The sequence below is a fragment of the Crocodylus siamensis genome, chromosome 5 (genome assembly GCF_052110815.1).
Source record: "Crocodylus siamensis isolate JL-2025a chromosome 5, ASM5211081v1, whole genome shotgun sequence".
Taxonomy (NCBI): domain Eukaryota; kingdom Metazoa; phylum Chordata; order Crocodylia; family Crocodylidae; genus Crocodylus; species Crocodylus siamensis.
This window is the reverse complement of record NC_143399.1, coordinates 132,255,906-132,268,837: the sequence shown is the minus strand read 5'-3', so window position 1 is coordinate 132,268,837 and position 12,932 is coordinate 132,255,906. Positions and strand designations below refer to the sequence as shown.

Sequence of the window (12,932 nt, the reverse complement as noted above, 5' to 3'; positions counted from 1 at the left end):
TATCAGATTTAAGCATTATTTCTTTTTTAGTAGTGTAAGAGCTATGTTGTAGCCATGATGGTCCTGTCATTATGAAAGAGGTAAGGGCTGCTTAGGGTTACATCTTTTATTGGACCAACTTCATAGTTGGGATAGAGTTAAATAAGCTTTCAAGTACAAGTAGAATGTCTTGCGTTTGAAAGCTTGTCTAACTCTGCATCAGCTGCATAGTTGGGATAATAAGAGATCACCCCAATAAATCCTTGCTTCTTGCATTTCTTTTTTTAGTAATATTCAGTATTATTACAGGTTTTTGGTTTTTATGTTGTTGGGTTTTTTTTTGGGGGGGGGGAGGGGGGAAGGTTGTTCTCCTTCCCCCTACAGTTCAGATCTTTGCTATTCCCATCACTATGACATCAGAGCACCTTCCATTAGTGGAACAAACCCTATGACTTCTACATGAATCTTTGTTCTCTAACCCTAATAGAAGTATTTGAACATGTCATTTGTCACTCAATTGAGAGAGGAGGTTAGGCACCAGGTTTTATATCCCTCACTCCCAAGCCCTTACTGGAGTTGATATTAATCTTTCAGTGTCCAAAATAGATCAAAATGTTTTAATCTTGTGGTGTTACAGTCTGGACTTTGAGTCGTCATATGTTGCCTGTGTGTCTGTTATACAGGCGATATTTTCAATGGGCTTTAGTGATCACTTTTTATAGTCAATAATCTGAACTCCAGCCACACCATTAATTGAACCTTATCACAAAGGACCATGTGGCCCATGGCTTTTTCACAGTGACTTCAGAGGGGAAAACTGACTTCATAGGCAACCATGCAAGAAGGTACAAGCTTGTCAAACTTTTTGGCAAAGAAGAGGGTTTGGTTTGTGAAATGTTATGCTTTTGGAGGGACCACCAGCTGGGATTTTTCTAAAGCACTGAGTTTTAGACCCTGTCCAAATATTAAAACAGTTTTGAAATTTAACACAGAACATTTACTTAGAATTGTCAATATACCTACAAATTTATCGCATCCAATTTCTGTATATTTAATTACAGACAATGTATTATACTGCCTAAAATAAAATGTAATAAAGTGACACTACAGTCCATTGGAAATGTATGGTACTTAGTTTCTTGCTTTTGTAATTTTATGACTGGCATTTAATTGAATGGAATTTTAATTTTTATTGTTCCATTATAACTATTTGTTTCTGAAAATGGCAGAAGCGTATTAAGGATCAGAGGGTTTTTTGGATTAGTAACTTTGACCTCTCTTTTAGAATAAGTTACAAGGAGCTCTGTGTGGTTTAATCCATCAATAAACGAATGCAAGAACTGAAGCTGATAAACCTTGCCAACTTTTGTAGATCTCTGAGGCCTCTGACTTGACACACACTTTTGAGCCCTGACAAGGTGTTGGTGGGGTGTGTATTTGCCTGTGTGTTTGCCTTCAGATGTTGACTGGCTCAGCATGAGTCAAGGGGGAGTTGGAGAGGTGAACTAGTCATTCTGTTCTGTTCAGCCTTGGACAATAGAAGCTTTCCTCCTTCGTGAATATGGAACTTGGGTGGCCTTGTTTGGAAGTCCCACATTAGCACTATCCATGTGGTAGTATATTAACTACCTGTTGTTTTTTTGCTCTCTCTTTTTTTTTCAACTGGCTGAAGTTCTTGTGCCTATGGGCGTGAAAATCTGCATGCTTGACCCTGAATGATTTAAGCAGTCATGTAGATGACTGTTCGATTGGTTCAAGATTTCATGAAATTTCATAGATTTCATAGATTTCATAGACATTAGGGCTGGAAGGGACCTCGGGAGATCATCGAGTCCAGCCCCCTGCCCAAAGGGCAGGAAGTCAGCTGGGGTCATAGGATCCCAGCAAGATAAGCATCCAATTTACTCTTGAAGGTGTTCAATGTAGGTGCTTGAACCACCTCCGCTGGCAGACTGTTCCAGACCTTGAGGGCTCAGACAGTAAAGAAATTCTTCCTTATGTCCAGCCTGAAACGGTCTTGCAGGAGTTTGTGACTGTTCGACCTCGTCATCCCTTGGGGCGCTCTGGTGAACAAACATTCCCCCAGATCCTGGTGGTCACCCTTGATAAATTTATAGGTGGCCATCAGATCACCCCTGAGCCTACGCTTTTCCAGGCTAAAGAGTCCCATGGCTCTCAGCCTGTCATCGTAAGATCTGTTTTCCTGACCTCTGATCATGTGCGTGGCTCTCCTCTGGACTCTCTCAAGCTTCTCCACATCCTTTTTGAATTGTGGAGCCCAAAACTGGAGGCAGCACTCCAGCTGCGGCCTCACCAAGGCCGAGTACAAGGGGAGAATGACGTCCCGGGATTTGCTCGAGAAGCGTCTATGGATGCAAGCCAGCATTTTGGTTGCTTTACTAGCCGCAGCATCGCATTGCAGACTCATGTTCATCTTGTGGTCAATGATGACCCCCAAGTCTCTTTCTTCTGTAGTGCTAACCAACGTAGCGCTGCCGAGCCTATAAGGGTGCTGCAGGTTTTTCCTCCCAAGGTGGAGAACCTTGCATTTTTCGGTGTTGAAGACCATCAGGTTCTCATCTGCCCATTTGCTGAGCTTGTCCAGGTCAGCCTGGATCACCCGCCTGTCCTCTGGCATGGATGCTTTGCCCCAAAGTTTGGTGTCATCGGCGAACTTGGCCAGTCCACTCCTGACTCCAATGTCCACATCGTTAGTGAAGATGTTGAACAGTATGGGTCCAAGGACAGAGCCTTGAGGGACCCCACTGGTCACTGGGCACCACAATGAGTGACTGCCATCAATCACAACCCTCTGGGTCCAACCATGGAGCCAATTTCCCAGCCAGAGGATCGTGGTGGAGCCAAGGCCACAACTGGGCAGTTTGGCCAAGAGGTGATCATGGGATACCAGATCAAAAGCTTTTTTGAAGTCAAGATATGTGACGTCAATCTCTTCTCCCTTGTCCACGTGATAGGTCACCTGGTCATAGAAGGAAATGAGATTGGTCAAACAAGACCTACCCGCAACAAACCCATGCTGGCTAGCCCTTAGAATGTTAGCCTGGGCCAGTCCCTCAAGGATGGCCTCCTTAATAAACTTTTCTAGGATCTTCCCCAGGATAGAAGTCAGGCTAATGGGCCTGTAGTTAGCCGGATCCACTCTCCTCCCTTTCTTGAAGATCGGCACCACATTGGCCTTCTTCCAGTCTTCGGGCACTATACTAGAGCACCAGGAGTTTTCAAAGATCCGTGCCAGGGGCTGGGCTATGACGCTCGCCAGCTCCTTGAGTACCCTGGGGTGCAGATTGTCATGGCTGGCTGACTTGAAGGTATCCAGCTTCTCAAGATGTTCCTTCACGAGGTCAGCATTTATGGAGGGTAGGGGATCCCCATCACCCGGATCTCCCTGTCCCACAGCAGGCATGGGCGTCCCATGGGACTGATGAAAGACTGACGCAAAGTACCTATTTAATAGGTTGGCTTTTTCCTGGGCGTCAGTTGTCAGTTGCCCCATCTGGTTTAGCAGGGGTCCAACATTGCCCTTGCTTTTCCTCTGGCTCCCCACATATTTGAAAAAGGACTTTTTGTTGTCCTTGATGCCTGAAGCTAGTTGGAGTTCAGCTGCAGCCTTGGCTTTCCTGGTTTGCTCCCTGCAGGACCGGACCAGCGCGGAGTAATCCTCCTTGGAGGTGAATCCCGTCCTCCATCCTTTGTAGGCTTTCCTTTTTAGCCACAGGAGGTCCGCTAGTTCCCTGGAGAGCCAGGGGGGCTGCTGTGCCTTTTTGCTGCCTTTCCTCCGTGTTGGGATAGATTTAGCTTGTGCATTGAGGATCGCTTCCTTGAGAAGCAACCACTCTTCTTGAACTCCCATCTCCCTGGGGTCATGGTCCCTGAGGGCCTGACTGACTAGCCTCTTGAGCTTGTCAAAGTCGGTTTTTCTGAAGTCAAGGACTTCTGTGTTGCTGACTGACTTGCCAGCTTTACGGCAGATGGTGAAGGTGATCAGCTCGTGGTCGCTGTCACCCAGCTTCCCATCGATCACTAGGTCGCCGATTAGGTCGTCCCCCATAGCCAGTACCAGGTCAAGCAGCACTTTGCCTCTCGTTGGCCCACAGACTTCTTGAGTCAGGTAGAGAAAGCTTTGCGACCGCTCGGATTTTGCTGAGTGATCTTCCCAGGAGATGTCCGGGTAATTGAAGTCACCCATGACAACCAAGGTCCTGGAAAGCAGCAGTACTCTCCTGATGGCTTAGTCTTTATCTGTAGAAATGAACATATTCCAGTTCTCCAGTTTCACTTAGAGGAAATTTTCATCATGGTCTTTGAACCTTTTTCAGACTGAGCCTATGTCTAGTTTTTATTCTTACTGATGAGGCAGAGGTACTTCACTGACCAATCCTCGTGAAGTTTCAGAGGTCTAGGAGGGAAAATATTGACCACGGACCATTCTGTAAGGCCTTGTTGCATGCTAATAATCTGTTCTACTGGATTACCTATGTGTCTTCTACGATGTCCTTCCCTGACATCCTCATGTATCCTTAGGATGACCTATGATAGCTGAAGCTTGTAGAGAAGACAGTTTTTGGTGTGAAATTTGTGTCTGAAGTCCAAATGATTGTAGTAGAGAATTTTTTGAAGACCTGTGCTCTGGTGAATGTTGAGAAAACTTGTTAAGTTTTTATTGTAGCATCCATGAAGTTATGGTGGTTATCCCCTTTCAACAAATGTGCCTGGTCAGGCAGAATACAGCTTGATCATGTAGAGTACAGCTCAGACAATAAGATACAGTTCTTTGCTGTGAGGAGCAGGTCCATGAAACTTGCACGTACTTAACAGAGACTGCAGTTACTGTGAAGAATTTTCCATTTCTTTCATGTGATGGGAAAGCGGCCTTTGTGATAGCAGAATGTGTTTATGGAAATGCACACTGGCTTTTGAAGAGCTGCACTTCATGATCTCCAAACTAGGTTCCTAGTCTCATTCTAACTTTTTGTAGCTTTGTCTAGATATAAAATATAGGGTTGGATATTGAGAGAGGTCACTATCTCCCAAATGCTTGATGCTCATTTAGAAAACTTCTAGACAGTAGTTATTTCCAAATTTTCCAAGCAGGGTAGCAGAGCTGTGTCATCATCTAGGTTGCTCATTGTGTATGTGAAGTCTCTTTTGGAGATAATGAAGAGTATTACCTGTAGTTTTAGCAGTAGGTTCTCCTCCACTAATACTTTGGCTTTTTACTTGATCCAGTTTGCACCAGGCTTCTGATTTACATGATGGTTTGTCAAGATAGGAATAGGGTTGAGAAAAAGTTGGCAGTGAAACTCAATCTAGACAAGGCAGAAGTGATATTAGATAGCTTGGAGAAAACATTGAGGGGCTAGACCAGGGGCGAGCAATTATTTTGCTTACTGTGTTTTGGCAAGCCATTGAGGGCCACATGACAGGCAGCCAGGGGCAGATAAAAAATTTAGAAAATTAATATTTAGGGGCTCCGCAGGCCAGATAGAATGGCCTGGTGGCCCACATTTTGCCCACCCCTGGGCTAGACATGGACCTTTTAATGGGGCATCTTCGTTTAGCTGCTGTCAAGGCCATCTCATTGGCTTTCACTGGGCTTGCAGTGTGCAACTGGGAGTGCATGGGAAGGATGTGCATCAGAAAGGTATGCAAATGTCTCTTTTGTAAAGAGCTGACAATTTACTCATAACTTACAGCAACTCAGAATTAGGTGATTAGAGGCTTTAAAGTTATGCAACCTTGATAGGGTTTCAACTTTGTGTTTGGCAGAGGTTGGGAAAATAACATGACATTTTTCTGTCTGAAGTGAATCAGTGAGTTAAGAACAATTCCTAGTGAATAAGAGTCCAGATTTTAAAATTGTCACTTTGGAGCTAATTAGAGTCCCAGCAAGCCATCTCAGCAGGGAGCTGTACCTAGAAGTGATGCATCAGGGTAGAGACTGCAGCAGGTCAAAAGTGTCTTATCTATTTGTAGATGTTGTTTTACTGTCTGGTTTGGCTCCACTTACGAGTGGTGAATTCTACTAAGACCGCGGAGGAAACTTGTATTTAACAAATCACATTTGCTTACATTTAGTGTACAATGCATCTTGGAATCCAGACAGAGTAAAAGCATAATACTCAGTTAATCAACTTTGTCTCTCTCCATCTTTTACTGGACTGCAAAGTGGAGTTGTAATATATTTATTGCCCAGCAGACAAGATGATAACCTAGAAAACCTGTTTATATTTACTTTATTTAAATTCAGATACAAGTTAAATAAGATTAGTGGATCTTCATAGATTTCACAAGTGATCTTTAGTTTTATATGCATGTAGTTTTGTCAGGGATTTTCTTTTTTCCCCATCCACTTCCCCCTCAGGCCAGAGACTCTCCTGCTTAAAAACGCCTTACCAAATATAGTATCTTTTAGCAGTCTCTCTAGGACTAAGCTCTTTGGTTGTCCTGTAACTTCATTAGGTTTCTCCTGCAGTCCTATGGTATGTGGCCTTCACTGCCATTAGTCTGTCTGGACCTTGAGCTGGCCAGCTTCCACCAGAGTAGCTGCTAGCCAAAATGACCCCTGGGTGCTCCTGGATATATATTTTTAAATCCATATTTTGACTGTGTAGCGGCCAGTTGTCCAATTACCCTTTTCCTTGCCAGTCTTGAATGAGATCCATGGACCCCATCACAGATATATAAAACCTCCTTCAAAGGTTCCAACTACATCTTTTTCTTACCACTTAAGCCATATGGAAATTGCTTTGTTAACATAAAATTCTATTTGTATGGGACTGATTTGTTGACTTTAAATGCAGTTAAAAATACATTGGTATCTGCACACTGAAGTGTTCCCAGGCCCTTAGATAAGTTCTTCTGTTATCTTTTGTGCTTACTGTTGCATCCCAGGGAAAAATAGCCATTTCCAAATGAAGCAATATCCCTTACATTGAGACAGAAATTGCAAGCAGGACATTCTCGGAGAGGGCCCACAGATTCTAGGACTGCTATCTACCCTAGATCCAAAATTGTCCAAATAGGCAGCAGATTCAGCCTTTCTGTACACATGCAGCAGCGATTCTAGGGGAAGAAGTGGTAAGGGGGGATTTCTGGGTATGATTTGGATGAGACAGAAAGAAATTTATTTTGTAGGCACTTTTTTCATTTGCACACTTTTTGATTGATTGAAGACTGGTGAAACTAATGGGTTTTACTACCATTTGTTGAAAACATTCTGATAGAACAATTTTCAGCTTGAAAATGCGGATCTACACAATGGCAGTGTTTCACAGGAATGTGTTGGTTCCTTCAAAACTATCTGTGGAAAGCAAGTAGGCAGGCTGGGCTGGGCCACTTTCCTGTTGCTTGGTTCCCAGGCTCCCAGGAGGTTGACAGGCAGGCTTCCTATCTGCTCCTCCTGGAATTCCTCAAAAAAATGCCATTTCAGCTCTTTCAAAAGAGAACACTTCTAAAAATTCTGCGTTGTGGCAAAACTTTGAATTGCCAGGTTTTTTTGTTTTAATTTGGAACAGAAGTACTAAGTAATGCAAAAGTTTCTGCAGAGTAGAAATTCCAGTTCTTTCAGATCTCTGAGGTTTATAGAAGTGAGTGATAATTGTAAGTCTCTAATTATGGCTAGTCACTCTAGTGTTTTTTACATGTCAGATGTAAAGAAGTGGATTAGAAAAATAGAAGCCCTTTTTTAAACTACACAGTTGTGATGACCTTTAAATAGGCTTGCAAATTTACCATATATGGTAGTTTTGCCCCCTTTGAGACCTTCTTGAGTATTTATTTAGCTGAGCTTGATGGACTCTGGGAAACCAGACAACTTTTTTCAGCTCATTTTTCAACAAACTTGCAAATTACTTGCGAGGCTGAAGTGAAGGCAGCTATGTAGTAGATGAAAAGTCTTTAATTCTCAGATTTTTACCATATCAGATGGCTGATATGGGACTGATAGAGCTGATTAAAAATATATTTTAGGGAGTGTTGTTGGGGAAGGAAAAGCTTTCCATTTTTAATGGATGGCCATTTACTATGACTATTCTAAATTAGCTGTACTTTTAAACAACTTTTTATCCTCTTTGGGCATCCTTGTTGTTTGTCAGACTTGGCAACTGCACTTCCAAGTGGCATCCTATGAGTTGTCACACTTTCAGACTGGGTTCCCAAGCTGCAGTGATCTGTTTACTAACCGTGCTTTCGAAAAGGACAGGTTGTTTTGGTGACATGGCCCCTGGGCCATTCAAGATTCCCATGTGGACCTAGGGCTGGGACCAGCCATTATAGACCCCAGCCTTGGAACTGCACTGGAGCTGGTAGCAGACTCCCAGGGCTGGGGCTGACAGTCATTTATTTGATTGTTGTTCACAGCCCCAGGACCACACTGAAGTTCTGAGCTGGCTCTGGTTACCTTGCCACATGTTCAAGTTATGACCAGACAGAAACCAGCCACAAAAATGTTACACATCTTCTGTAGAATATTTTTGTGGCTGGGTTCATGTTTTGTTGCACCATTAGTTCCTTGAACATGTGGCAGAGTTAATATTTGTGGCACAGTTAACAGGTTAATTGTAACATCTGCCTGAGAGTCTTTCCTTCAGAAACTGGGATCAAGTAGGCAAATGCAGTGATTACCAAATGGACAGCTTTTTCAAGACAAAACTTCATTCAGTTATCTATAGGAACAGAGAAAGCAGGAAATAAAAATGGCTAAGTCATAGAAGGGTTAGATACCCTGCTTGCCTAAAATTTAGCATTTCCTTGAGTTCCTTGTTATTCAGGTAGAACTCACTTATTCCAGGTGAACCCTTCCAGCTGCTTCTGGGGTTCAGGTTCTGTCTGTTTTTTTTCTGCAGATCTGCTTCTCCAGTTTCCCTCCATTTCAGGGCTTAGACTTTTGAACTCCTCTAAGTTTTGTTTCATTTTCCCTGTTTGGTTCCTCCCCACCCACCTTTTTACCAACCAGTCTGGTGATCAGCAAATAGCTGGGATAAACAATAAAAGTCTCTATTCCCTGTTTTAAGTTAACTGCTTATCTGAAGCCATTAACTCTGTCTGGTTCCCAGCCAGGTGCAAAACCACCCCAGACTGGTTTGACCCTAGTTATCAGTTAGCAAGCAACACACTAACCATGAATTAAACAGAGGGTCTGATAAGTGTAATAAAATATTACAGCTGTCTCCCATGTTCTTATTATTCTTGATTTGTGCTTGTCTTTTTTTAGAGGTTAAAATAAAAACACATCCCAAACCATTAAAATCACAGAAAAGAGCTTCCAGTCCTTTGTAAAAATTGGGATAATGTGTCACTAGGCCCTATATATTGTTAGTGAGCTGTTTATATTACTATCTAACCTGATCAGAAGGAGCTAACATAATATTAGCCCTGTGGGATTGAAAGGATCTAAATGGAATTGAGCTCTGTTCAAATGGGGTTGTTTACTCCATAGACTGGAACATCAATGGGGTATGTGGATTTAGCAATTTAGTATCTAATATCTAGATTTGTATTTTGTAAAATAGAGTAAAATAAATAAAGGGTTTTTTTCCCCTAGCTGATGTAAGAGTAATTCCAATAGTTGTTTTACTGGGCAGGGGAGATGAGCAAATGGAAGTTTTAAGATAGCTACATCTATCATAGCTGTGTTTGATTTATTTGTATAATTTTTGCATTTCAGATGTAACCTACTTCATTGACTTAAGCAAAGAGAGGAATCTCACTATGACTATCCTTCCAAATTTAATGCCCAGTGAGGGCCATTTGGCTTTTGAGCCTGTATGCTTGATTTGTAAAGATCCTAGAACCTGTGACCATAATCTGACTTTAACGTCTGGCACTGTACACAGAATTTCCTTCCTGTGCAACGACTTGGAGCGTCTGAAGATCACAGCTGAAAAAACCATAGGTATGACAAAATTGTCTTGTCTTGTTACTTGGAGAACAGGATTAGCATACCTTAGGAAGAGTTTTATGTGATCTCATCTCCCTCAGTGTTCAACTAAAGACTCACACTTTTAAATCCTATTTTTATTTGTTCTTTAAATGCAGATTGCCTTGAAAACAAGGGAGGGGTGTGTGTATGTGTGTGTATGCAAAACTAACTACTGTGCTACATGGGGAAACTTTGTTTCCATAGGTTCTTATTCTCTGCAAAGAGTTTATCTATAATTTGTGTCTTTGACTACAGCCTGTTGGGATATCAGATTCTGCCATAAGAAATGGTACACCCTCACTGTTCCTAGATCCATTGCCCAGCTGCCAGTCCGACTTGATAAGTTTGTTTGGAAGCTGTTGGCTCCAGAAGAGATCAATGTGGAAATAGCATCTCCATCCTTGAAGCTACAGCAACATGTCTCAGAGCTGAAGTGCAATGCAAGCTATAGTTATGGTATCATCAGTACAACTCAGAGGAAGGAGTTAAACCTTGGGGTATTTTGTCCTGGGGGAGCGATTGAAAAGATTCAGATGAGAGACAATATCACCATCACCCTCAGAACATATGGCAAAAGATTCCCCAATGAGTCTGTTAATCAGGATCTGAAAATGTCTTTTGTGCCATTTATTAAAGGTAAGGAAGTAATCTATTCTCTCACCTCATTTCCCACATCCTTTAATAAGTAGTAATGAGTTAAAATTCCCAGGCCCTGATTCTGATAATCATTACTTGGGCAGAGCTTTTGTATCACTGAGAAACTTTTCTCTCTATAAGTCTGAGTGAAAACTTTGGCCTCAGGATTGTGGTTAGGGAGCTCCTGGGAAGATGTGGTGAATGAAAGATACAGATACAATAATTGATATGAATTTATTGATAAAAAGCAGTCTCAATTCCTGTTCTAAGTTGCTGGCTGTCGGTGACAAATGTTTCATTTTAGCAAAGAGTGGCTAAGTCATGTAATGTGCATAAAGAGAAAGCTGAGAGCACTGGTCATACTGTATATGTTCTCTATCTTTTGCTTTACTACAGAGGAATGCATTTTCACTGTGACCCCAGACCCAAAAGATAAAGTTTACCTACAGACCCCTAACTGGTATGATGGTCTACCTCCTCATGTCACTGTCTCCTGGAATATTACAGTCCCCAGAAAGCAAGCTGCCCACCTCACATTCTCCAAGGACCGAATGGGTATTGCTTGTGAGACAGGGCGTGCCTATGTCAACATAAAGGAGCAGAAACAAAGGGCTGAAGAAATTGTGCGCCGTGAAGATGAGCCACTGCCTGAGCCTCTAGACATGTACCATCACTTCTGGGTAAACATCTCTAACTGTAAACCAGTGGATAAGAAACTGTTAAGCCTGCAGTTTAGGGTGACCTTTATGCAGAGGAAGACAGGTGAGTTCCCACAGGTTGGTTTGATTTCTTTCCCCTCTCCTCCTTCTGTACCAGGGAGCAATAACACTCTTCCGTTTGAGTATAGAGACATTAAAGTACTCGTGCTATTTTTGGTTTACCAGATTTTATATTCTACCCCTTTCCAGCAGCTCCACAACACTGCAGATTTTCTGATTGCAGCATATGGCCTCAGATCCCTTAACTCAGTCCAAGGTCCCTTCACCTTTTTACATTCTTGCTTGTATGTTGAGCAGGTATATGGTCTTGGGGTGTAATGGTCAAATGAAGCAGAAGAATGGTAAGACAATGTTTGTACATTAACTGAATTGGAGAATTTACCTGATGAGTAAGTTCCAACATGTTTACAGACTAATCTGTATTTCTGACATTATATTGGACAGAATTTATGACCACATTTTAAAATTATTAGGTATGTAGTTGATATTAGATATTTAAAATCAAAATATTCGTTGATATTAGACATTTAAAAGCAACAAAAGTTGTTCTCGTAGGGGAAGATGGGCAAAAGGTCTGTCCAGAGCAGAGTTGCAGAAAGGTATTTGAATTACTGGACTCAAAGTTTGAACCTTGCGATTTGAATGCACTAGCTTTGGGTCTCTGTACAGATCTTTGCTATGGGACATCAGAGATTCAGGCCTAAAGCACAGAATCCACAATGCAGATGTTTTAAATCTTCTGAGTCTTACAACTGTTTAAAGTTTCACTACTCTACATTTGGTACATATTTAGTAAATGTGTTAAGCAAAGTTAGCAAAGGCTTAAAAAAGAATAACATAAACAATCCTATGACCCCAGCTGACTTCCTGCCCTTTGGGCAGGGGGCTGGACTCGATGATCTCCCGAGGTCCCTTCCAGCCCTAATGTCTATGAAATCTATGAAATTTAATAGTTTAAAATTTCATTGTATCCCTTGTTCTATTGGTATTCCCATCCTTCCTCCATCCTACCTACCTCTGCCCCAACTCCATTTTAGCTGTAGGCTGTCCACTTAAGCCCCGATTCAGAAGATAGATTCTTACCTATACATGTATCTGATTACAGGAGTGGGACTTTACTATTTGAGATGTAAACTTAACCTTCTTATGCAGGTCTTTTGCAGCCATGAGCCTTGGTACTTTATGAATAACAAGGACACATTTTTAATTGCACATAATGTGTGAGCTATCTTTTCAAGGAACATTGGTGTAAAGAATGAGGAAGTTGTTTAGTGTTTACTGATGACAAATTTACAAATTGGGAGTAATATTAGTCATAAGATCCCTGCACTCTGAACCATAGGTACCTCAAAAACCTTTGATAGCTATAGACAAATAGTTCTGAAGGGGGTTCTCTTTTGTTTGTCTTTTAATCCATCAAAAATTGTCTAGATTTTATTTGTTCTGGGTGCCCTAATTTTCCTTTAACTTAATGCTCCATAAATTTAAATAAGATTATCCTCTGGCTCTCAAACACAGAGAACATTTCTTGTACAGCCAGATCAGGAAACACAGCATGTGACCGAGTTTTGTCTTGCACATTTTTTATTGTGAATTTGCTTTGTCTGCAAAGCCCATAAGACATTAGCTATTATTATAATCATAGGAAAGTAGGGCTA

General features: G+C 41.8%; 1 protein-coding gene across 2 annotated transcripts in view; it reads left to right on the top strand.

Annotated features, from left to right (window-relative positions):
- Positions 1-12,932, top strand: part of CDCP1 (CUB domain containing protein 1) — a 155,610-nt gene that overhangs the window by 133,366 nt on the left and 9,312 nt on the right. For both annotated transcript variants that reach the window (XM_090050437.1, XM_090050436.1), the window contains exons 5-7: positions 9,665-9,892; positions 10,175-10,555; positions 10,952-11,317. In XM_090050437.1, the coding sequence (XP_089906563.1) occupies positions 9,665-9,892; positions 10,175-10,555; positions 10,952-11,317 (975 nt within the window). The remainder of the gene's footprint in view (positions 1-9,664; positions 9,893-10,174; positions 10,556-10,951; positions 11,318-12,932) is intronic.